Source organism: Antechinus flavipes, chromosome 1 (genome assembly GCF_016432865.1).
Source record: "Antechinus flavipes isolate AdamAnt ecotype Samford, QLD, Australia chromosome 1, AdamAnt_v2, whole genome shotgun sequence".
In the NCBI taxonomy this organism is placed as follows: domain Eukaryota; kingdom Metazoa; phylum Chordata; class Mammalia; order Dasyuromorphia; family Dasyuridae; genus Antechinus; species Antechinus flavipes.
The window spans coordinates 247,662,576-247,687,316 of record NC_067398.1 but is presented as its reverse complement, the minus strand read 5'-3'; the positions used below and the strand labels follow the sequence as shown (position 1 = coordinate 247,687,316).

General features: G+C 40.5%; 1 protein-coding gene across 8 annotated transcripts in view; it reads right to left on the bottom strand.

The window, feature by feature from the left end:
• Positions 1-24,741, bottom strand: part of TNRC18 (trinucleotide repeat containing 18) — a 161,344-nt gene that overhangs the window by 10,504 nt on the left and 126,099 nt on the right. For 6 of the 8 annotated variants that reach the window (XM_051999993.1, XM_052000017.1, XM_052000031.1 and 3 more), the window contains 8 exons: positions 19,344-19,777; positions 17,493-17,645; positions 12,481-12,622; positions 6,781-6,898; positions 4,420-4,495; positions 3,589-3,697; positions 2,350-2,466; positions 1,292-1,456 (listed from right to left, as the gene is read on the bottom strand). In XM_051999993.1, coding sequence (XP_051855953.1) covers positions 1,292-1,456; positions 2,350-2,466; positions 3,589-3,697; positions 4,420-4,495; positions 6,781-6,898; positions 12,481-12,622; positions 17,493-17,645; positions 19,344-19,777 — 1,314 coding nt within the window. The remainder of the gene's footprint in view (positions 1-1,291; positions 1,457-2,349; positions 2,467-3,588; positions 3,698-4,419; positions 4,496-6,780; positions 6,899-12,480; positions 12,623-17,492; positions 17,646-19,343; positions 19,778-24,741) is intronic. The other 2 variants (XM_052000010.1, XM_052000022.1) reach the window with 1 other exon arrangement.

Below are 24,741 nucleotides of genomic sequence, written 5' to 3'. Positions count from 1 at the left end.
TATTAATGGGAGTCTCCAACAGCTTCTCCCTAGTTGGGGACTCCTAATCTTACTTATTCTCCCGGCACTACGGCCACAAGGAAAAGCAACAAGAAGGAAGAAGACATGAACTGACGCTGAGAGAAACAAGAAGAAAGAGGAATTCACCGTGCATAACAACAAGAATGTGCGATGACCAACTAGGAAAGACCTGGTTCTCAGGTCAGTGATCCAAAGCACTCCCAATAGACTTTGGATAGAAAATGCCATCTGCGTCCAGAAAAACATCTAAGGAGACTGAGTGTAAATCAATACATGCTATGTTCACTTCTTTTTTCTGGTTTTTTTTTTTTTTTAATCTCTTCCATGGTTTTTCCCTTTTGCTTTTCTTTCCCAACATGCTTCATAAAGCATTAAGTATTAAAAACAAAAAGAATTTACTAGGGGAAAAAAAGAGAGAGGAGAGGAAGGTGAATATGATTTCCAAAGATGAACAGCCAAAAAAGCACAAGAGTTTGTCATAGTGGGTCAGACCCATGGAGCCCCCAGATCAAGCTTCTGTTGCCGACTGAGGGCCCAGGGAATGTGCAACAAGAGGGCCCAACTGCCTCCCCTACCCCAGCCTCTTTTAGCCTCCATTTATGTCAAAGATTCTGACCTTCGTGAGACTACGCTTGCTCCTTTGGAAGGTTAAGCGGCGGGTTCCCCCACAATACTTATAGCAGTCTACTCACTATTCAAGAAAGCAGACCCTGGATGCAAAACAGACCACTGCAAACGGACTTTGGAAGGAAGGTTGTAACATTTAGTGGCTGCTCAAGACCAGAGAGTGTTCAGTTTGCTCATGGTTAAAAACGAGGGGGATAGATAACACGGCATCTAAGATTCTTTGGCCCTTAGGCCTAGGATTTTATGAAACAGCCTGCCACTGAATTCTCTGAGACTCAAGTCTCTTCATCTGTAAAATGGGGGGAACTGGACTGGATCATTGCTGTGTTCCTTTCCAGCTCTGGAGGAAGCTCAGTGGTGCAGGAGATAGAACACCAATCTAGGAATCAGGAAAGCCTGAATTCAAATCCTTGCCATAGAAACATACCTGATCACTTAATTTTTAGCCTCAGTTTCTGTATTAGGGATAATAATATCATCCATTTCACAGGATTATTGCAAGGATCAGGAAAAAAGATATTTGTAAAGCATTTTGCTACAGATAATATGAATGAGACCTATGATCTTGTGATCAGAGAATAAGCAAGAATCCTCTGTAAGGAGGAAGGAGAACACAAAGCTCAGGGCCTCCGGTCCAACTTACCACCTTTGCCCTTGGTGCTGGGTTTCCGCCCACGACCTTTGCCCTTAGCACCAGATTCCTCTGACCCCAGGGAGCTGCCGTCTTTTCCTTCTCCAGCATCCTTGCTGGATTTCCGACTTCGACGTTTAGCACTGGGCACGAGGAGGGCAGGGGAGGGCTCTGCACCTGTGGAAGCAAGTACAGGAGAGGCTCAGAAGCCACTGTGCCCTCAGGCACAGGAGCCAGAACACAACAGGCTGGGGCTACCCTCTGGCACTCCCATGCACAGGGACCCTCTGGATCCCCCCCAGCATGCTTGCTCTTCCCCGGCCTTCCCCTCCACCTGGAGCTCCCTCACTGCAAGCTCAGGGTTTATGGGCCTCTGTGGGGAAAAAAGGGACTTTCTAACCATTTGATAGGTTCTGGGAATCCCCCTATTAAAATGTACACCTACCCCACCCCAGGGAATCCCCAGACTAATATCCCCTCCATTTCTGCATTTTCCATTCATGAAGGTGTACGCTGAGATTGCCCACAGCTCTCAGGAAGGATAAACAACAGGACCAAAGCAGCCATTAGGCTCCCCAGGGGGAAGAGAATAGAGCCAGCAGGCTTCTCAAAATGCGTAAACGGGCTTCAAAGGCAGCCTAGCCTTGTCTTGGGTCAGGCCTAGAAATGGAGAGCCACTTCCAGAGAGGTCACAAAGGTCCATGTTGTGCTTCCCTGGGACTCCCTCCTGTTAGAAGGGAGCCGGCCCTAGGAAGCTCAGGACAACTGAGGCCGGCCCGGGGGATGGCACGGGGGAGGGAGCCCACCCGATGGGGAGCCGGGCCTGGGGGGGCCTGGGACAACCGAGGCTGGCCCGGGGGATGGCACGCAGAGGGGAGCCCCTCCGACGGGGAGCCAGGCCTGGGGGGACTTGGGACAACTGAAGCTGGCCCAGGGGATGGCACACAGAGGGGAGCCCGCCCAACAGGGAGCTGGGCCTGGGCCCGGAGGACGGCACGGCCCAGAGAAGCAACTAACAGTCAGGTCCCAGGCCAGACTGGCAGCCTCCCGGGGCCTCTACCCCCACTTACACTGAATCTTGTAGTCTGGTGGCAGAAGACGGATGTGAGATAAGGGAATACGCCCAGTGTCCCCATCATCAAATTCTACCGTGATCAGATCCCCATCTTCCTCAAGATCCAGGGCCCCTGAGGGAAGAGAGGTAGAGGGAGTCATTACAAGGGACCTCACACTTGTCTGGCCTCAAATTGTAGAAGAGAAAGAGAGAGAGAGAGAGAGAGAGAGAGAGAGAGAGAGAGAGAGAGAGAGAGAGTGTGTGTGTGTGTGTGTGTATGTGTGTAAGGCAGGAAGACATACAATACCCAGCCCCAAATGGCTCCTAAAGTAATCAGTTCCCACATAAAATGACCTCCAGGAGGATGAAGGACAAGTCAATGATTCAGAGCACTTAGATTCTATTTTGGGGTCAACAACTAACTTGACTTTATGAGTCAGTTTCTCCACCTATAAAGGGGGAACAGTAATACGGTGGGTATTCTGTGATTTTTTTTTTTAAAGCGCTCATTATGTAAAATTCAACTAAATCAATTCACAAGAATTCTCTGGGTGCAGCGCATGGGAAGGGGAGGGGAGAGCTGTTAGAATGTGACTGCTAATTAGTCCCTTGTCCTTTACGATGTTAAGATCTCAGGATGGTATTGGATGGAAGTGTGATGTCCACCCCCTACACACACACACACACACACACACACACACACACACACACACACTCTCTCTCTCTCTCTTCCAGCACAAGAACCAGCAACAGTGGAATCCTGGGTCTGGGAAGGCAAGTTAAGACTTCATTTTTTTATCCTAGGATGCTATGAATCAATCAACAAGCAAAAGCTTTATTGGTGCCGGCCCTACAGTGGGAATATAAAAACGGCACACACATACAAATAAAACAATAACCCCCCTCCCCAAAAAAACCTCACGGTCTTTACCCTCAAGAAGCTCTCATTCCAACAGAGGAGACAAAAATGGGAATAAGTGGGCTGTGTAAATGGACAATGTATCATAGGGAAAGCATGAGCAGCAGCGGAAACCAGTTCCAGTAGAAACACAGATGAATTTAAGGACCATCGTAAAGACAGAGCTGAATCAGGAGTTTAAGACTTTTTTTGACATTGATACAAATGACTGAGAAAACTGGTGATGAATTTGAGGACCATAATGAGGGCACAGCTGAATCAGGAATTCAAAACTTTTTCTGACAATGATGACTGAGAAAACTGGTCAGACAAGATGGTGGATGGGGTACGGCTTACCTCGGACCACAGTGCCAGGATAGAGACAACGGTACTGCTGGCTCCAATAAGCTGCAATCCTGGTTCCCTCAGGCAAGAATCTGATTGACGGTGGCTTCACATCTATGATCTGTGGGAGGGGGGCAACAGGATAAATACACTGAGGTCTCCTTGGGCTACCCTGAAAAAAAATGCTCCCTGTCTGTCCCTAATATTTCCTGGGTTCTCCTCATCAGGGTTTAGCTACTAGCTTCCAGACCAGATCCAGACTCTTTGTAGAGTTATCAGTTGACATTAGTGGGAATTCCCTTCATGATAATGGGGAAGAATATAGAATACCCTTACCAACTCACCCAGAAACTGAAAAAAAATCACCTATTAGGCATGGATGTCCAAAAATCAGTTCTTTTCCAAAGATGAAAAGCTTTTAATATTTTTTTCCCTATATTTCTCCTCCCTCATTCCCTTGAAGATCAGATTTTTGGGATACATTGAGGTTTTGCTGATTTCCTTCCTCCTTTCACTTTTAAACTTTTTGTTCTTAAAAATTATTTCTTATAGAGAATGGCTCTCTGGGAAGGAAAGGAAAAGAGAAAAGGATAATGGGGAAATTTAAGTAATATAAAAACAAAAAATATCAATAAAAATTTATTTAAAAAAAAAAAAAAAGCTGGGGGTCATGAGGAGAGTCTTTGTTCTAATTCAGTGCTTCTTCCAAAGGATTAGGAAAAGGAAAAGCCTTAAATTTTCTCTATGTTTCTCCATGGAATGATTACTATATGCTTCCTCTGTAACTTTCTTCCTCCTCTATTCCAAATCCTCCAATCAAAGGAAAAGGTCACATTCACTCACCGCTTCTTGAAGGAGCTGCTCCAGACAATAGATGTGGGGCCGGTTGCCCCTCTCTCCTTCTACCACCACTCGGTATCTAAAATACCAGATCAGTGTACGTGTCAAGCCACTGGGAAACTCATCAATATTGAAAGCTTCCTTCATTGCTTTCAATGAATTCATTCAATTTAATTCCAACCAGTACTGCAATTTCTTTGGTCCATCATTGAATTCAGTTGTTCTGACATCACCATGCCCTCCATCCCCATGACACAGCTCCCTTCTCTTCCAGCTTCCTTCCATAGAGACTGTTAAATGAAGGTCACTTTCCCTCTGACTATACCATGGATGGGTCAAATGATGTCTAAGGAAGAGCCCTTAAATGAAGTCCTTTCCTCTTCCATGCCCCATTCCCTTAATCTCCATGGATCATTACCCTGGGTCTCACCAAGTAGGTGTGTTTTAATGGTACTTAATGGGAGAGGATCAAAGCAATAGAAGAAGAACCTCTAAGAGAATCTTAGATGATAGGCAATTAATTGAGAGGGAGAATATCTTTTTGGATAAGCAGGCGAGCGTAGGTATAAAACATCAAATGTATGTCGGGCTCAGTTGATATGTTTAGTTGGTTTGCTGATCTGCTCTTTTTCTCTCTTCAAAATCTTTGGAACTAGTTAGGGATATATTTGGAAATGAAAGTAATAGAAAAAATAAAGGGACGATTTTTAAGATACCTGGAAAGATTTGTATGACCTGAAGTAGTGTGAAGTGAACAGAACTGGGAGAAATCTTTGTTGCTGTTATGCAATAATATTATACAACAACTTTGTAAAGACAAACAACTTTCAAAAACATAAGATCTTTTATCAATATAGAGATCAATTCTGATTCCAGAAACCCAAAGGGAAATATGCTATCTCTTGAGAAAGGAGGATGGACTCAGGGGGCAAAAGAAGATATATTTTTGGATATGGCCAATTTGAAAATTTGTTTTGCTTGGCTATGTACTTTTGTCTCCAGATCAGAGTAGGGAGGGAGAGGGGAGAAGTAGAGAATAAACTTTTGTTATTAGGCAAAAAAATTAATATTAAAAAAGGAAAAAAATAAATTATAAGATTTTAAATAATTAAAATATTGGTTCAAGCTGATAGCATAGCCTAGCAACTTGATTCTTCAAAAGTGTGGAACACCTGGCTTCCTTAGCTCTAGCCTCTCACTTGGCCCTAGCCACCCTTTAGCATTATTAACGGTAATGACCTGGGGTTACTATTTACCAATATAGAATGAGTGTGTTATGATAGTGAGTTCTAGGAATAAAGATAGAAACGAATATGCTGGAGCCAGTTCAATTTTCAGTGTGAGCATTTATTCCTTACTTAACCATAAACCATAAAAAGATATAAATCAAGCCTTGGTTGTTTTGTGAATTGCCTGGATTTAAGAGAGTGAAAGGGAAAATGCTAATAACAATAGTAATAGCTAATATTTAAATAGCACTTACTATGTGCCTGGCACTGTGCTAAACATTTTACAATTACTTATCTCATTTGATTCTCACAATAACCCTGCAAGGAAGGTGTTATTATCCCTACTTTACAGATGAGGAAACTGAGATAAAAATTAAGCAATTTGCCTTTCTAGTCAATATATGTTAAGAAAGGGGACTTGAAATGGTCTTGCTGTCTTTTAAGAAGTTGTCTCTCTACCCACTGCACCAGCTATCCTCTCATTGCCTCTCCCTGTACACACTCCTATAATACTATTAACAAATGTTTTTGTGAATTAAGTTGGGTGGTTGAGAAGAACTAGGCCATTGATTAATTAATTATACAGGAACTCCTCAGTCTAATGAAGCCATGATCTAGACCAGGAATTCCAAACCTGGGGTCTAGGAATTTGCTTTTTGAAAATATTTTGATCACTCAATTAAAGCCATGATCTAGATTAGGAGTTTCAAATATGGGGACTAAGAATTTGCTTTTTAAAAATATTTTGATCACTCTATTTCATAGTAATTCATTTTCTTTGATTCTATACATTTTATTTTATGTACTTAAAAACATGATTCTGAGGGGTCCTTAGCTTTCACTAGATCCTGATCTATTAAAAGGGTTTTCATCACTGCCAAGGAGAGCTTCCTCAGTCCCCCAGACCTTTGGGAAATCTGACAAGCTTGAACCAGACTCCAATGATAAGGCTATCCTCCAGCCGCTCACGTCATTTTTTCCTTCAAGGTCTTGTTTTCCCCTGTTTTGGGATTCCTTCTGGCCCTGGGTGTGTGGTGGAGTGTGACTTGCCCGGCCCCTTGTCAGGGCCCCCTACCTTTAACCTTTGCCTAGGATAGGAGGAGGGACCCAGGACCCAGCTCCTCCCATAACTCACATGTCAGGCGAGTGGACCGTCTTCACGTGCCCAGCGTACAACAGCTTGTCATCCATAGGGATGAGGACCCGCAGTCCGTCCTTCAGCTCATCCTTGTCAATGATACAGGATCGAGGGGCTGTGGGACAGGGAAGGGACAGCAGGAATGAGCCACCCTGTTCCCCAATCAGAAGGATCTGAGTCAGCAGAGAGAAATGGTGTCTGTCCAGGGAGGATTTATTACTTGTCACCAGATGAATGGCAGCCTTCCTACTCAGCAGAATGCAGGGAACCTCAATTAGGAAGCCTCTCACTTGCCTTTTTTCTTCCCACGAGTGAACTCCTTGAGCTAGCTTCTCTCCCCCTGGCTTGTGGAGCAGCTGGCTCCACAGAAATGCTTATTTCCCCTTTCCTGTTCTTTCTCCTATTTGATCTTTTGAGAATGTACACTGTGCAAAATCACCCCCAGGCCACTAATACATCAAATGGTTTCCTGCAGCCCATTCTCAATTATTCATGAGGGGGGGAAAGGGAAAGGTGACACAGACCTAGAACTGAACCTGGGATTCTCATTAATACACAGTCCTCTCAGACAAGGAAACTCCTCCCATGGATACAGGTCAGCATCTCTGTAACTTATGGTCTTGGGGAATTGCCTAGGAACCAAGAAGTGCTCTTCGGTGATATATACAGAAGCTCCCCGTGAGTAGGGAAGACAAAACCATTCAGGTACAAACAAGATAGAGAAGTTGGAGATAATCATCGCCTGCCATTGAGAGGGATCAGGAAAGCTTCCTCTGGAAGGGGGCATTTTAGCTGGGACCCTCACAATCACCCCAGGGTGCTGTTATTATCTCCATTTTGTAGTTGAGGAATTGGAGACAAAAACAAGTTAAATGATTTGCCTAGAATCACACAACTGGCACAGTCTGGAAGCAGATTTGAACTCAGGTTTCCTGACTTTTAGTCCAGACAGTGATGGCATTTCCTCTACCAATGCAGCTTACCGGCTCTGTGACTCATAGTCTTACAGTGCTGGCTAGGGAAATGTGCCCAGGATCACAGAGCCAGTACATGGAGGAGGTAGGACTAACAGCTAGATCTTTCAGGCTTCAGGGCCATTCTCTATCCACCAAGCCAACCGTGACCAGTGGATTGTGAGCTCCTTGAGAGCAGAAACTCTTCTTGGCTTTATAGTATCTTAGTGTTTAGCAGTAACTGGCGCTTATTAAATACTTGGTGACTTGACTTGTTGGCTTGTGTATTTCAATTGCACTTACTTAACATAGCTGTTCTTTTCATGGATTTTTGACATACTATGGACAATGCTGGGGCTGGGTAGTCCCTGTAGATCTCCTCAGCACCCAGGAGCATTAGTCACTTTCAAAATGTCCAATGGACTAATATATTTCAGGTCAATCAGAATAAATATTGATGGAGTTTTGTCTTCTACTTCCCTCCCTTTCCCACTTGGGAAGTGTCATAGGGCAAACAATAAGCAGTCAAAAGATCTTTCCTATAGTTTCAAGGCTGCTATTAACTATCATCCAAATGGTTTCTCTGCAAAAAGCTCTCAGTAAGCTCGAATGGTTCCCTATTACCTTTAAGGCTCAAACACTAAAATCCTGCTTGATATTCAAAGGTCTTTATAAACTTCTTCCTCGCACCCATCATTTTTCCTGGGTTTTTTTTATGCCTTAGACCCCCTCCTCTTTCCAGTGTCTGTATGGTACTGGACTTCTGCTGCTCCTCAAACAAAGCACTCCATCTCCAGACTCTGGACATTCTCACTGATTGACCTCCACCCCCTTTCATTTCCTTCTCCTAGCTGGTTTTCCTAAGGTTTTTTCAAATTCCATCTAAAATCCCACCATCTCAATTCCAATGGACTTCACATCTGGAGAAAGAACTATGGAGACTGAATATAGATCAAAGCATAGTATTTTCACCTTTTTGTTGTTGTTGTTGTTTGTTTGCTTGGGTTTTTTTCTTTCTTGTGTTTTTTTTTTTCTCTTTTGATCTGATTTTTCTTGCGCAGCATGATGAATATAGAAATATGTTTAGAAGAATTGCACATGTTTAATCTATTTCGGATTGCTTGCTGTCTTGGGGAGGAGGAAGGGAGGGAGAGAGGGAGAAAAATTTGGAACACAAGGTTTTGCAAAGGTGAATGTTAAAAACTATCTTTGCACATATTTGGAAAAATAAAATACTACTTAAAATAAATAAAGTGCTACCTTCTATATGGGAAGCATTTCCCAATATCCTTTAATACTATTGCTTTCCCTCTGTTGATTATTTCCAATAATCCTATAAATAGCTTTTTTAAACATAGTTTTTTTTTTGCATGTTCTCTACCCCTTTTGACTATAATCTCTTCAAGATTATCCCCAAGGATGAGCACAGTGAGAGGAACATAGTAGGCACTAAATAAATGTTTGTTGACTAAGAGGAACATAGTAGGCACTAAATAAATGTTTGCTGACTAAAAGTTCAGAAACTAAAATTCTGGAGTACACACCTTGCTCATACTCATTTTCATTTTCAGTGAATTGACTTACAGTCTATAGAGCATTCAAAGATGAGGCTTTCCAGGGGCTTATTCATCAATAAGATTTGAGGGCCTTCTCCAGTTATCCTGATCTATATCTGGCCACTGGACCCAGGTGGCTCTAGAGGGGAAAGGGAGGCAGGTGACCTTGCACAGCCCTCCCTCACTCAAATCCAATTCATTTGCGTGTCATGGTATCATCTCCCTGATGTCATGGTCCTCTTCAATAACAAAGGACAAACAATATAGAAAATTTAGTTTGCTTTAGAAGCCTGATGCCTCCTTATATAAGAGAAAAAGTTGAGGATACTGTTAAGTATGAGGTAGCATAACAGCATTCTAAATTATTTTGAAGGATGAATCTATCTCTCAATAACAGCAATAAAAGTTGACATTTATATAGTGCTTTAAATATTTGCAAAAGTGCTTTACATTTGAGCCTCATAACAATCTTATGAGGAGGTGCTATTATTGTCCCCATTTTACAGATGAGCAAATTGAGTCTGAGAGAGCTTAATAAGTTTAGTGAGGTAGGATCTGAACTCAAGTTTTCTTTATTCCAAGTCCTGAACTCGATCTATATTATACTGATGAGACAGTCAATTGGACTAACTAAAACCATAAGAACAAAGTCGTGTGTAGGCCCTGGAATCTGGACCTCAAAGAACCCAGTTTCTTTCTCACTCAGAAAAAAAGATGCAGAATCAATATCTGCTCACTGGCCATTATTCAGCATGTGATTAAGCCAGAATCATAATTTTTATTGTCGTTTTTTTAAAGCACCCCTACCCAAGGACTGGGAAGGGAAATCAAAGAAGTCCAGACTGACACCATAGTAGTCTGGAAGGGAGCTTGGAAGTTCTGGCTTCAGTTAGCTTGTGAGTCTCATTTATGGATTTCAATGGTCTATGGTCTTTTCATTTGCCATTTCCTTAGTTATTCCTGAGAAAGAGTTTAGTACAAGAAGTTCGGTCTAGTCAATGGTTCCATTTAGTGGGAATCCTTTGGAAGTATAAAATGATGGTCCGAAGAATTTGTACCGAAAATTCTTTAAGAGTACCTTTGAAGCAGTAAATAATTGCACAATTACCTTACCTTGTCTAAATATAATCTCCTACCCCAGGGGTCTTGTCACTTCCTAAAAAACTGTTATTGAAAGATATTTCATGGGACCAAAAAACATTGGAAACCATTGGTCTAAATGAATGACAGCTAGACTGAGTGGGGAAGCATAATTTGAGGAAGAGACAGCATCTCCCACTTAGGACATTACACTATGTCAATCAACTTGGCAAATTCTCCTCAAATTTATCCAGAGATTCCAAGAACATTATTTAATTTGGGGAAGGAAGATCTATGGCCTGGCCCATTATCTTCCAGATTTTCTTTTCTTTCTCTCCTCATTTCTTCCCTTCTCTAATTTTATCTCCCTTTTTTATTTTCTAACTTGCTTTCATCATCTATTTTTTCCCTTACCCCTTTAATCCTTCTCCTTTGACAATGTTTTAGACCTACTAGGAGTGTTAGTCAACGCTGCTTAGCTCATTGTTTCCAGCCTTTTTACTCATGAACCTGAATTGGATGGGATCTCAGGTGTGCCTAGAATGTACACCAGATGCTAGGTCACCCCACGGTCCATGATCGTTGGTCCTTCCATTTAGGAAAAGTAAGTAGAGCAGAGTCACCATACTTTCTAGGCTCTCCTGGGAATGGGATCAACAAGATCTTGTGTTCACATGTTTAACATATAGTGGATTACTTGCTATCTAAGGGAGGAGGCTGGGGGGGGAGAGGGGGAAGGGGAAGGAAGGGAGAAAAATTTGGAATACAAGGGTGAAAGTTGAAAACTATCTTTATGTGAATTTTGAAAATAAAAAGCTACTATTAAAAAAAACAAAAAAATCAATATTCTGTGTCCCTGTCTCAAACCATCCAGCATGTCTCCTTCTATCCTACTGCCCATAATCAATATCTACATCTATATCTGTATATATGTACTCAAACATACTCCTACCAACACATATATATATATATTTACTATATACATTTGTATTTCTATGTAAATACCTAAATTTATCTCTATAAATACACATATATCTAAATTGACTTGTACATAGACTTTGACTATATACAGGCCTCAATACTTTAAGAAGCTGTGATTTCATCAGTGTGAGGACTCACTTATTGTTACAAAGATTATAAACCCTCTATAGCTTAGCATGGTATTTGAAAGCTTCTGTGGGGCTGCTAGATGGCCCAGTGGATGGAACATCAATTCTGGAGTCAGGAGGATCTGAGTTCAAATCCAGCATTAGACATTTAACCCCAACTGCCTAGCCAAAAAATAATAATAATAATAAAGTTTTCTTTGGTTGAGAAATCTATCACCTTTTATTCAATCTGATCAATCTATCCAAACTTAGCAGACTTCATTTTACAATGGACAGAAGTTGTAGGATAGAGTTGGTGGTGAAGTTTTCACAAAGGGACTATATGTGCAGTGGGATAGGGTTGGGAGAGGGTAAGAGAGGGGGAAGAGGTTTTGATTATCTCTTCTGAATGCCTTTGGCAAGATGAAGCCCATTCCTGGGCCCGTATTTGAAGACCTTCCAGCACGGTAGGACTTAGGGTCATAGATGTAAGAGTTGGAAAGGGTCTTAGAAAATATCAATTCTAACTCGTTCATTTTACTCAGGAAGAAACTAAAGCCAAGAGAGGCAAAGTAATTTGTTCATGATCACACAGCTAGGAAATGTTAGAGGGAGGGTTTGATCAGGTCTGCCTGATTCCAACTCCAGTGCCTTATTTATTGATTCATTGCAGCAGGCCTAAAACCCCCAACACACCACAATAAAATGCAGAATATTGAATGGAATATGTGACTATGTATGAAATCTGTGTGTGGTCTTATTTATATCCATAATTACATTAATTTACATATTTGTGGTTTTGTCTAATTCTCCTCTTCTGCCTTAGTCACCAGAATATTCTTCTTTTTCCCCCTTTGTTCTTTTTCAATCAGAACCTGATAATGAGGAATTGGAAAGCTTAGGCTAATAACACACCAAGGACATTTTTGATAATGCATTGGTGGTGAGCCATAGATGGCACTGTAGCCCGGGAAGGCCTTTTCTTATTGTCTCCTGGCCCCAGTACTTCCTTTCCCTCACCTGGAGTCAGAGGCCGCTCTACCAGCATGCTCAAGGGCAAGTTCTCATCCTCAGAGAAGCTGCTGTCTTGATTGGGTTCAAAATCCTCTTCAGCTGCCATACTTTCCATCAGCTTACTCACAGCTCCTCCCTTCCCTCGGTTCTAAAGTTGGTCAGAAACACATAAGATTGTAAAATCCTTGAAAATAGAGGTTATGTCCATTGTAACTCAATAGTGGCAAAAACTAGGAGACTATATTCCCATGCTACTAAACCATACTTATAGAATAAAGTCTTTATAATTTTCACTGATTGGACAAACCCTCAAAAAATTATTATTCCAGCTAAAGGACTGAGGGATTACAATGTCAGGTTTTTTTCCTCCAACAATGAGATTGGCGACAAAAGAGAAGTCAAAGAGAGAACCAGAATACGACTGTACTATATCAAGATGATTTTGGCCAGTCCCAGACACGCAGGAAGATGCACTCAGGAAAATAGTCTGACAGAAATTAGGTATAGACCAACATTCACACCATACACCAAGATAAGCTCCAAAGGGGAACATGATTTAGATAAAAAGAGTGAAATCACTGAGCACAATCAGAAGACCTGAGCTCTGTAAATCATGAATATCTAATGACTAGGTGTTTGACCTCGTTTTGTTTTTTGTATTTTTTTTAGTTTATTTTATAAATCAAATTTTATTGCTACCTTCTCTCCCCAGGAGCCATCTTTTATAATAATTTAATCTAATGTTTCTAGGCTTCATGAACAAAGTCACATAAATGACTAAAAAAGAGAAAGTCATAGGGCCAGTATTTCTTGAAGCACAAATAGTGACTGGTTTTAAGATTCCATTTTTCAAGTGACCCAACTTTCCATCAAAAATTAGCACCATTAGATGCTCCATGAATATTAGGATGTTGAATCCCAGGAATGAACGATGGGCTACTATGATTTTCCAAAGAGATCTAATGAATAGAATTCATGGTAGTCAACACCCGGTAGAGCTAGAATACCACAAAGAACAACAATTTATCCTATGGGTTGCAAAACAGTCTGAACATCTGGATGGAAAAGGGTTCATCAATGATCTGACATTCTTGACTACTGTACTAAGGGGCAAGCCATTATGGGAACTGATCTAGCCACCACTGAAGATCATTGCTGGTTGGGCTAGGGTTCAGTTTTTGGTTCCTGGTCAGTTCAGAGCCCCAAACAAGCTAGCATTTCTTCTATTTCTACTCCTTAGTTCCCAAAGATGACCTGTAAAATAATAGCAATAAAGGTTTAAAACCCAGCTTCTTGGGAAAGGGACCTGTATGTGCCAAAATATTTGTAGCAGCCCTATTTGTAGTGGCTAGAAACTGGAAAATGAATGGATGCCCATCAATTGGAGAATGGCTGGGTAAATTGTGGTATATGAATGTTATGGAATATTATTGTTCTGTAAGAAATGACCAGCAGGATGAATACAGAGAGGACTGGCGAGACTTACATGAACTGATGCTAAGTGAAATGAGCAGAACCAGGAGATCATTATACACTTCGACAACGATATTGTATGAGGACATATTTTGATGGAAGTGAATTTCTTTGACAAAGAGACCTAACTGAGTTTCAATTGATAAATGACGGACAAAAGCAGCTACACCCAAAGAACGAACACTGGGAAACGAATGTGAACTATCTGCATTTTTGTTTTTCTTCCCGGGTTATTTATACCTTCTGAATCCAATTCTCCCTATGCAACAAGAGAACTGTTCGGTTCTGCAAACATATATTGTATCTAGGATATACTGCAACATATCCAACATATAAAGGACTGCTTGCCATCTAGGGGAGGGGGTGGAGGGAGGGAGGGAAAAAAAAAATCGGAAAAGAAACGAGTGCAAGGGATAATGTTGTCAATATAAAGTAATCATTAAATAAAAATTAAAAAAAAAAACAAAACCCAGCTTCTTAAATTGTGGTTTGTGACCACATATGAGATCTTGTAACTAAACGTGGGGATCATAAAATTATGATTTATTAACAGTAAATGTTTGAATTGTATACCTATATACTCAGGGTCACAAAAATTTCTTGGGCAAAAAGGGGGTCACAAGGGAAAAAGTTTAAGAAGCCATGATCTAGGGAGAGAAATTTCAGAGAGGCTGATCTGTGAGTGCTAAAATCACAGAATTTTAAAGCTGCAAAATGAAGTTAAGCAGAACTAGGAAAACTATATACACAATGACTACAGTGATGTAAATGGAAAGAACAGTAGCAAAGAACAAAATGAATGCAAAAAAATTATAGTGACCCAGGTTAACCCCAAAGAAGAGATAGAAGGCCAGACTTCCTCAAGGTTCTTTCCAAAGGAGAGGAACTATAGGTATAGACCATTATATAATTTAGTCAAGGTTTTTAAATATATAATGATTATTTTTGCTTCACTTTTTTTTCTTTTTATTCTTTTAAAAGGAAGGAGGATGCATTGGGAAAAATAAGTGATGGAAAAACAAAACTTATCAATAAAAAAAAAAATGTTTAGATGTCTTTAAAAAAATTTCCTAGGATATGAATAGAAGTTTTCTAAAGAAAAAATTGAGCTATGAATAGTCATGTAAAAAAATTCCAAATAATTATAGAAATTCAAAATTAAAGCAATTCTGAGATTCCACATCACACCTATCAGATTAGCAAAGTTGACCCTAAAAAATAAGAATGACAAATGATGCAGAAGCCATGGGGGGAATGAAGGTGGGAAAGACACATTAACGAACTATTGGTGGAAGTGTGAATTGGTATATCCATTTTGGAAAGTAATTTGGAACAATGCCCCGAAAATTACTAAAGTGTGAACATACTCATTGACAGCCCAGTGATAATACTACTAGATCTAAATTAAAGAGGAAATACTTTGTATACAAAATACTTGTAACAATTCTTTTTTCATTGGCAAAAAACTGGAAACTAAGAAGGTGCCCATCATTTTGGAATGGTTGAACAAATTAAGGGACTTGAATGTAACAAAATACCATTATGGCATAATAACTGATAAAGAGGATGGTTTTAGAGAAACTGGGAAGACTTGTATAAATAGAGAGTGAATTTATACAATAATAACATTATGAAAACAAACAACTTAGAAAGACTTAAGAACTCTAGTCAATGCAACAACTAACCAGAATTCCCAAGAACTGAGGGTGAAGTGCAGGTGATAGAGTCAAAGTGCAAAATGAAATAGATTTTTTGGACATGGCCAAGGAGGAAATTTGTTTTGTTTGATTGTGCATATTTGCTACAGAGTTTTTAGGTTTTTTTTTTTTTAATCAAGGATAACAGTGATTAAAAAAAAAAAGAATATTGACTTTTGCCAACTGAATCAAAATTTAAATTAAAAAAAAAAGAAAAATAAACAAGTAAAAATGACAAAACTAAAAAATAAATAAAACGAAAGCCTTCCCATACAACAATCCCATGAGATCAGTACTACAATTATTGTTTTTCATTTCACTTTACAGATGAGGAAAAAGAAGAACAGAGAGGTTTGTCCATAGTCATAGTGTAAGAGTTATTAAACTTCAAGAACCTATCAGCCTTAGTACTCTACCTCACCACCCCCATCTCCTCTGATTGAAAGGTAGTGGCTTGAACTCCAAAATTTTCATTTAGGGAGCAAGTCCAAGTTAGAATATCTCCTCATTTCTCATCTAGTTGTACTACTTTGGGACTTCTGTGATTTTTCCACAATGTTGAGTCCTTTCCCCATTCCTGACCACCCCCTTTCATTAAATTGTAAGCTCCTTGAGGGCTCTATCCCAGTACTGATATACAGAAGTTGGAACCTACTCCATTTTCTCAGCCTAGTGTCCCTTCTTAGCAGCCTGGTAACCTAACCATTCTTGGAAGTTTGCCCTACTGGTGCTGGCTTTGGCTTTAAATCAAATTCTGATCAAAACTCTTGAACTCCTGAGGCTAGTTTTGCCTTCCCCCAAAGCAGGGAACTATAGTCTGTGCTACCATGCTCCACTCAGAATAATGTTTTTAAATATATAAAATAAAATATGTAGGATTACAAAAGAAACCAAATCTATTGAAATATAGTTATGTTATGCCCAAAGGGCTATAAAACCATGCATACTCTTTGACCTAGAAATAGCACTACTAGGTCCATATCCCAAAAAAGATAAAAAACAAAAAGGAAAAGGACATGTGCAAAAATACTGATGGCATTTTCTGGGGGCAAAGAATTGAAACCTGAAGGGATGCCCATCAACTGGGGAATGGCTGAATAAATTATGTTATGTGATTATGATGAAATACTATTGTACTGTATAGATGTGATAAGCAGAATGCTTTCAGAAAAAAACCAGAAAGACTTCTGTGAGCTGATGCAAAGTGAAATGTACTGTGTACAAAGTAATAGCAATATTGTAAGAGGATCAGCTGTGCAAGGTATAACTTTTCTCAGCAATACAATGATCTCAGACAAGTCTGGAGTTAGGATGAAAAATGCTGTCATACCAAGAGAAAGAACTGATAGTGCTGAATGCAGATTGAAGCACACTTTTTTTTAACTTTATTTTTCTTGAGTTATTTTTTTTTGGGGGGAGGGATGTCCTATGTTTATTTTTTCACAAATATTATAGAAATGTTTTGCATGATTACATGAGTATAATCTATATTGAATTGGTTGTATTCTCTATGAAAAGGAGTGGGAAGAAAAGAAGGAAGAGAATCTGGAACTTAAAAGTTTAAAAAATGAATATTAAAAATTGCTTCTACATGTAACTGGGGGAAAATAAAATACTAAATAATTTTAAAATGGAAAGTTATTACAATATTAAAGAAAATTCAGAATCCCAGGTTACAAATTTGTGGACTAGATGGTTTCTAACATCTCCTTTAGTTCTAACACTTTATATCTAGGGGACCACTGTCCTCACCCAAATGCTGACAAAGATAGATAGATAAAAGAATCAAGTCCATTGCTTTGTGCTTCTCTTTTTTCTTGCGGCCCACAGAGAGGTAAAGAGACTTACCTCTTTCTTTACTTCCTTCCCTTTAGCCTTGCCCTTATTCTTCTTGTTGGCCATGGAGCTAGTTAAGGATGTCCGAGATTCTGAGGTCAGGGAAGGGATACCAGGTGGGGACATGGAGGAACAACAGGAGCTCTCCTTTCCCTTCTTCTTCTGCTGGAGGGACAAGCACAGCAGATGGACAAGGTCAGAGGATCAGCTGAGAGGAAAGGGGCCCTGGTAGAGGAGGAAGTACATTAAGCATCACCTCCCTCCCTGAGATCCCCTCTTCTGACAACAACAGTGGTCAGCTTTGCCCTTGCATCAACCTAACCACTCTCCACCTGCTTTTTAAAAAATAAGAACTGGATGGGTCCAGAGTAAGAAATTCCTTCCTTTCCCTGAGCCTATTCTTACTTCGAATTTGCATTTAAAAGGAGATTGTGGGACTTTTTAGTTCCCATGACCACTTCCCCCCAAAATTATAATTTATGTAATATTATTCCTGAACCCAAAGAAAGCTCAAGACCTGATCAGCCAGGCAGGGAAAGTGGAGGTTTGGGATAGAGGTGCTGTGGCCACAGATCAGGCTAAGGATTTAAGGACCATCTGAAAAACAGAGCAGTATGGCATGGTGAGTAGAGTATTGAATTTAAAGTCAAGAAGTACTGAGTTCAAATCTGGCCTCAGACATTTACTAGCTGCATGACCCTGAGCAAGCCACCATTTGCCTCAGTTTCCTCATCTGTGAAATGGGCATAATAGCACCCCACACCCCTCACTCCCCAGGGCTATTAATTGGAAAGCACTTAGCACAGTACCTGGTACTTAGTAAAAAGATTAGCTATTATTGTTAATACAAGAAACCCTGCATTTCAAATCCCACCTCTGCCACATACTGGCTCTGTGATCTTTGGGTTCTAGCCAACTTTCATCTAAGATTATAAGTTACAAGGAATGGAAACTGAATATAAATCAACATCAACACATTCTATGTTCACTTTTTTTTCTTTTTCTTTTTCTGTTTTGATTTTTCTCTCCTAACATAATTCATTAAGAAATATGTATTTTAAAAAATTATAGTACATATAAAATTAGAAAATAAAACAAAGGGGGAAAAATAAGTTAACAGGGAAAAGACTAATCTGCATTGATCAAGAGAATTCACTAATCTGGGAAATGAAATCACCACATCCAGTCCCTATCACTATCTAAAAAGCAGATATACATGAAAGCCCCTGGAGTCTCTTTTGACAAAGATTGATCACCAAACAGCTTCATCAAAAGAAGAGGTTTCCAAGACTAATTAGAAAGGGAATAGGTGCGGGCTTTGGTATGACTTGACCAAGGTGTTCTTACTCAAGACAAAGGTAGTCAAAGGGTCCTAGTCCTGTGGCTGGAAGGGACCTCAGAGACCAAATCCAATCCCTCATCTTCTAGATATGGAAACTGAAGTTCTGGGACATTTAAGTCACTTTTCCAAAGTCACACAATTGTCAGAGGGTGGAATTTGAATCCAGGTCCTCTGATCCTATAGCCAGTACTCTTCCCACTGCACCTTACTGTCACCCATATTTGGAGCAGTCATACTAGAGAAAGAAATCAGTATTGAGAGTAAGGTACTGGTAGGAAATAAGGAGGGAGAATAGCAGTAACTAAGGACTGAGTGATTTCAAATTCTTGAAATTTGCCAAAGAGGGAAACTGTTGTGGTTGGTTTCCATGTCCCTTGCCAGCATTTATTAAGTGCCTATAGGCTAGACCTTGTGCTAAGCACTAGACCCTGTCCCCAGATCCTAAAAAGAAAATCCCTCAGGAAAAATCATAGCATCCCACACACAGTCCGTTCCATGATGCCCCTCTCCCAGCTCCCTACCTTGTTGAGCTCTTTCCTCTCCTTCCCTTTGCTGCCTTCCTTTCTGGGGCTCAGTGGGGTCCCTTTGCTGCAGCGGCTTCCCTTGGAGACAGGGGTGGAGGAAGCAGGGGACAGAACCGTGGCTGAAGTGCTAGCGTCATGGAGGAAAATCCGCTCACTCCGGCGCCTGTTCCACAGATCGTCATCGCTCACCTCCAGCCCAAACTCAAAGCTTGATTCTTTGGGGGACTTGAGTTTCTTTGACTTTCGCCCTTTCTCCACAGCAATCTTGGTTTTCTCCGGGACAGGGGGATTGACACCCAGGGTACTGGGAGAGGGTGTAGGCGGGGCTCCTCCCTGCTCCATCAGTCCCTTCTTCCCACGAAGCAGACCTGGTGGGGACTTCTTCCTTATTTTGACTTCACTCTCAGAATCGGTATACTCAAATTCAGTCCCTAAATACAATTGGATGAAAGGATTATGGCATATTCCACTCGGCAGTGGGTAGATAGTAAGTGCCAGGGTATCTTTGAGCTCTCCATTAAATACCCTGCCCTTCCAACACCTTAATAACAATCAATTCATTCAACAAAAGAGTAGACGACAGAGTTGAAGATCCAATTGGATTCAATGCATCTGAAGCATTGCTTTCCATCCTAGGTCCCTGCTCCCTTCCTATTTTTGACAACCCTGTGAGCAAAGAAAAGATGCTATTTTCCCTTCTGGGAAATAAGTGACCCTGCCTTATGAATCAGGGGAGATAGGAATAATGGCAGAGATCCCAAAGCCAAGAACAAGTCAGAAGGTTTCCTATATGCTTCCCTCCATTTTCTCAATGGCCCTTCAACCAAGCATAGAGAGATCCCAAATCTCATCTGCCTCCAGAGCTTCAAATTCTGACCCCTTCTGCTCTTTTTAGAGCTATTCTGGGCCTTTTCAATGTAAAGACTCTAACATAATATTATGGCTCTGAGAATAACTTTCATGAAGGAGTTTCATGAACTCCTTAAGAAGTTCTGTACTTAGTTCAGGCTTTAGAATGCTTTGTTGGGACATTCTCACCATAGTCTGAGTTTGAAAAGAAAGAAAGAAAGGGGAAGGAAGGAAGGGAGAGAGAGAAAGAGAAGAGAGAGATAAAGAAAAAGAAAGAAAGAGAGAGAGAGACAGAGAGAAAGAAAGAAAGAAAGAAAGAAAGAAAGAAAGAAAGAAAGAAAGAAAGAAAGAAAGAAAGAAAGAAAGAAAGAAAGAAAGAAGCATGTTATTCACTTAAAGAAATCGGGTTAACTCTCAGATTGGCCCAACTAATGGAAGAAGCTTATTATTGGCTAGCATCATCATGGTCTATTTCCTGGAAGCATCTGATTTCTCACAAAATGGGGCTAGAAATCCCCTATGAAAACTCCCCAAATTAGCAAAACGGTACTTTCACAGCTAGAAGAGACCTTAGAGATGACATCCCTCCAATCAAGCAGGACGACGCTGAAACCCAAACAGTACAACGACCTTCCAGGTCATACCATGAGTTGCAGCTCAGGATCTCCCATCTCCTAGTTCCTTTTCATTATACCAGGCTCCATTTTCTGTCTCTCAACTTTGCAAGCAAGCAGCAGAAGGAGACCAGACTGGGAGATATTTTAAGGAAAGGATCTGCTTACCAGTTTAATGATGCTATTAACCAATCTTTTATTAACAGACTCCCAACAGCTCCTAGACACAGCTTGGGGGTTTCACGGCTTATTAGGGGTGCAGGCAATAAAATGCAGCTGTGATGAATGCCAGAGCAAAGTCTGCCACCTAACTCACTACTACAAGATTTAGAAATGGCTGAAAGGGCAGAGGTGCCTACCTTAAGTCTGGGGGGGTGGGGGGAGGAAGGGGACCTGCTACATAGCTTGGGGATACCTAAAAAATACAATTGAGACTCTAGAAAGGACTACTTGTTGGCAATGTAGACACTGGCGTCTCTAAGGAGATTTGTGAAATATGTGTATTTTGTGTGTGTGTGTGTGTGTTTGTATTTTGAGGAGTTTAAAGTCAACAAGAGTCAGCATTAGAGCACTGTGCCCTTTTCTCACAGGCCTAACATTAGTGGCCCCTTAGTGTACATGGTTTTTCCTGTAGGCCTTATTATGGCCTGTGACCTCTCTATCTACACATGGTCCAATCTGTCTGTGACTAAAGTGTTCCCCCTGTTTCCATGCCTTTATGTCTCTTCACTCTGGTTTTTCCTTCTAGGAGACCTTTGTGGAAGTTTTAGTGTGCTCTCCCCTATAAAAAGCTCTCCTCTCAGATGGTTCAATCTGTCTCCTGAGGAGAGAGGGAGGGCAGTTCTCCTCTTCTTTCAAAGACCAAGCCCATAGGCCAGCCTCGATGTGTGGACTCAGATCAGTATCAACTCCCTGGTGCTCATAATCTGAAAGAAGGTCATATCAATGGGATATAAAGAATACAGGCTTAAAAAAATAATTCTTTTTTCCTTGACTATGAGTGTTTATAATTATGGTTTTATTTCTCACTCTGTGTGTGTGTGTCTGTGTGTGTATGTGTGTGAAACAGAGACAGAGACAGAGAGAAAGAGAAAGAGAAAGTCTTGGAAAGAAGACAGTATTTGGAGGGACCTTGAAAAAAACAGATGATAAATGCATGTAAAAATAAATAATTGAATAAATACAAATTGCAGGGGGGGAGGAGCACATTAACCATTAACAAGTGCTAAAATGATGGTTAAAAAAATTTAGGCTCAAAAATTTTACTGTGACTAACAAGTTTTCATTAAGCAAGGCCATAATCTATTAATTTTATTGGTTGACAAAATTCATACTTTGATTTCTATTATAATAAATAATCACTATTAAAAATGAGGCAGAGACAGAGATACACAGAGAAAGAGTGACTGAGATAGACAAAGATACAGAGAGTGCAAGAGACATAAAGAGAGATCTCTAGAAACAGAGAAAAAGGGAGGGAAGGAGAGGGGGAGAAGGGGAGAGAGAGAGAGAGAGAATACACTAATGAGAATATATAGACCAAGGAAAATTCATATCTTAATCAGAGTATTTAGTTTTTATAAAAGGATCACGCCTTTGGACACATGCCTAAGCATGGTCTGTATTTGTATTTCCATGAAATACAAAAGAGTGATATGGTTTGAGTTTAGAGCAGAAATGGACTTCAGAAGTAATCTAGTCCAAATCCTTCACCTTAGAGATAAGGAAAATGAAATCTAGAGAATTTGAGTGCCTTTTCCCAGGGTCAAACAGATAGGAAACCTCATAGGCAGTATCTATACTTAGGTCTTCTAATTCCAGAAAGGGGAGTGGGTTCCCTGTTCAAGTCTCCTGGGGTTGTTAGGTGGCTTTCTAATTAAATACTTGTTGGAAGGAGAAGAAAGGTGTTATAAAGGAGATGGATGCTTTGGGTCCAAGTTAATCTAGATAACTCCTGAGGTTCTTCCCGTGTCTAAGATGCTAAAATACATTCATAGCCATCTCCCTTGCATGTCCCCCAGCCTTGGAGAGAGCTCATTTGTGGGCCATCAGCATCCCATTGGCTGCTCCAAGTGACATTATGTTACATTTCTATTATACAACTTCATATTACATTAGTTACATAACACAACTATGTTATCCACATTGTTACTTCTTTGAGGAACAAAATTTGAGTCTGATAACCTAGGCTTCTCTGACTTACTGTGTGATCTTGGAAGCCAGCTGTGGGCAGACCTCTGTGGGACTCTTGTTTGTTCATCTATAAAGAGGGGATTGGATTAGCTGAGTCCCTTCCAGGTCTAAATTGCAACCCTATGGATTAGGGAGTAAGACATGAATATATGACTCAGTTATTCCAATGTCAGCACTGGGACTTGGCTCAAGAGGTCTGAAGCTGAGCCTGGGGTCTGTTAGGGACAAAAGTGTGCTAGTGTGAAAAAAATTCTGAACTTGAGTTCAGCCCTGTGAGCTCCAGTTTTGTCACTTCCTAGTTTCATGACTGGGGGACCACAAATACTGTGCTGAGAGATACAAATGTGAACTAATTTGTGACACCTCTCTGAGCTGAAGTTTCCTGCTCTGAAAAGGAATAGAGTGAGGTCAATTTGGTTAGATCACCTCCTTCCTCCAGAGAGGAGCAGTGAGGGCCAGTGCATGTGGTTGTAGTTCTGTTTCCTCAATTTTTCTGAGCAGGAATAAGTGAAGGTAGTTCTATATATGCTTGAATGAGATTTAGGCCTGAATTTTGAGTGGAAACCTTGTAATATTTTCAACCCCAGTCCCAAACTTCCTCTCTCCCAGAAGATTGATGATAACTTAGCAGCTTCCCTGAACAGGATATGGTTTTAAATGGGATTTCTATCCTCTAAAGGGAGAGAAAAATGAGACACCTTGACAATCCTCCCCTATAGGCTGTTCCCACCATTTCCCAGTAGGCAAAGGATTGTATGTACAGTTCTTTTTTCCTGATCTAATGAATCCTTGGAGATCAGCAAGGAACAGGACAGATATTAATATCTTAATTTATACATATATATATATGACTGGAATGATCTCTTAAGCAAAACAGCCTGAGCTGAGAGGTAAAGGCAAGAGTTGAACGTAGGCCCCTTGTGGTACAGTGGGAAAAGTACTGGCTCCTGAGTTCAAAGTTCACCTCTAATACTTACTAACATTGAGGCCATAGGCAAATTATTTAACTTCTCAGGGCCCCAAGGACCTCATCCATAAAATGAGAGTGGTGGACTAGATTGCCTCTAAGGATCCCTTCAAGCTCTACATCCATAATCCTTTAATTCCAAAAGTCCCTAACCAGAAGAATTAGATCATTTGTATAGAGAGAATTCCTTGGGCAAGAATGAAGAGGGTTCCCTCAAAAAAATATCTAGTATTTTCCCAGTAACCTATGGAAAAGTAACATATGTTCATCAAGAAAGAAAATAATGTCATTCTCAGTTCTCAGTAGCCTTAACTAGTGGGGCTAAACTGGGCATCTTCTCAGCCTCAACTGTGAAATTTTCCAAATTACTGAGCTCTCCTTGGGCATCCTCTAGTCCCAGAGTATCAGATAAAAAGTGCCATCTCGCTTTTGTGAACATTCAAGTACTCCAAAGAGCCACCTTGCCAAAAACTTGGAGAATATTTACTTCCATGAATAGATACTGACATCTACCTTTATCTCTTATTGAGACTCAACCACACAGAACAACAAATATTGATCAGCTAATGCCCTGGGCTTGCTCAATAAAAAGAGGATGACTGACTCACACATCAATATACCTTTACAAAAGATGAACTCATTTAAAGTGGCTCTATTGAATGGATCACTTTAAATGAGATTTGTTTTCAATGGTCACCTGTATTTTATGAGGCACTTAAGAGCTCTTTGGTGATCATGGTCTCTATGAAGTACTCACATCTGTTCTCCAAAC